Here is a 1,343-nt window from a genome sequence, read left to right on the forward strand (position 1 = left end):
TAGTTTTTTGTTTGTTTGTTTGTTTTTCTTTTCAGAATTTTGCCATAGGGCACGTGTGTTCACTGGAGAGACAGAGAGAGTGAAAGTAAGAAGTCATTCTCCACGGGGAAAGGTCATGCCACAGTCTCTTCTCCATTCTCTTCTTGGGATTATGGGCACACAGGCACACACACCTGGTACTCGAACTGTGGAGTTGGCCATGTGGGATGCGGTGCCTTAACTACCATGCCAACTGCTGGCTCCAGGGAAGACAGGTTTTTAATGGAAACAGCTTTCGATTTCGGTTTTAACTGCACATAAATTTCAGTGAAGGAGAAAAATATGGACAAAGGAATTTAGAAGTGGGAGTGTGGATTTCCTGGGTGTGGCTGCACAGTCAGAGTTCTGCCCTAGGCCACGGGTATGCTCTTGGGTGAGTTCTCAGGCTCTCCTGGAGGCAAGACCAGGTTACAACTGCGGTTCTCAAAGTGTGGTCCTTGGACAAACAGCATCTCCTTCCTTGGGAACCCCTTAGAAATGCACATTCTTGGGCCCACCTTGACCTACCTAACCAGCAGCTCTGGGGAAGACGCGCAGCAGTCTGTTTTACAAGGTCCTGTGGGTACAAGCTCAGTGTGAGACCTCTGGGTTAGAGTCCTTCATGGAAGGGCCTGGGCCAGGAGCACAGGCCTTTGAGGAGTCTTTAAAGTCATTTTTGGGCCCTGTTACTGTGGTCAGAAGATCTCACCAGGGTCAGCGTCATCCCGGCTCAGTCCATCAGGTCTTGTAGGGTCCCGTCAGCCAGCATCTGCCCCCGGCCTGCCTGGCCCCCCCAACTTGTAGTGTGTGCTCTCTGTCCCGTGACCTGTGTCTCATCACCTTCTCACTCCCATGTCTGTGTCCACAGATGAGTTCGTGGTCACTGGCCCCTGGGACCCTGTTGTGGCAGTGCTGGGTGGAGATGCCACTCTGTCCTGCTCCCTGTCCCCACCCATGAACGCAGTGACTATGGAACAGCGGTGGTTCCGCACCGAGTTCTCGGAAGTGGTGCTCAGCTTTCGAGACCAACAGGAGCAGAAGGAGGAGCAGATGGCCCAGTACGCAGGGCGGACCTCGCTGGTGAGGGACTTCTTTGCCCAGGGGGAGGCTGCCGTGCGCATCCACAATGTCCAGGTTTCTGACGACGGGCTGTACACCTGCGTCTTCAGGAACGGAGGATTCTACGAGGAGGCCAACTTGGAACTGAAGGTGGCAGGTGGGTGACTTGATTTATATTCTAGAGACTTTTTTATTTTTTTGAGAGAGAGATTTTTGCTATAGGGTGCGTGCACTCACCAGACAGACAGAGAGAGACAGAGAGACAG

At 52.7% G+C, this 1,343-nt stretch overlaps 1 protein-coding gene across 1 annotated transcript in view; it reads left to right on the plus strand.

The window, feature by feature from the left end:
* The first annotated feature begins 870 nt into the window (after positions 1-870).
* LOC102492415 (butyrophilin subfamily 3 member A3-like) overlaps positions 871-1,343 on the plus strand; it is a 10,825-nt gene continuing 10,352 nt past the window's right edge. The window contains exon 1 of the mRNA XM_027767565.1: positions 871-1,234. Coding sequence (XP_027623366.1) covers positions 871-1,234 — 364 coding nt within the window. The remainder of the gene's footprint in view (positions 1,235-1,343) is intronic.

The sequence above is a fragment of the Tupaia chinensis genome, unplaced genomic scaffold, assembly GCF_000334495.1.
Source record: "Tupaia chinensis unplaced genomic scaffold, TupChi_1.0 Scaffold144314_1, whole genome shotgun sequence".
Lineage (NCBI taxonomy): Eukaryota > Metazoa > Chordata > Mammalia > Scandentia > Tupaiidae > Tupaia > Tupaia belangeri.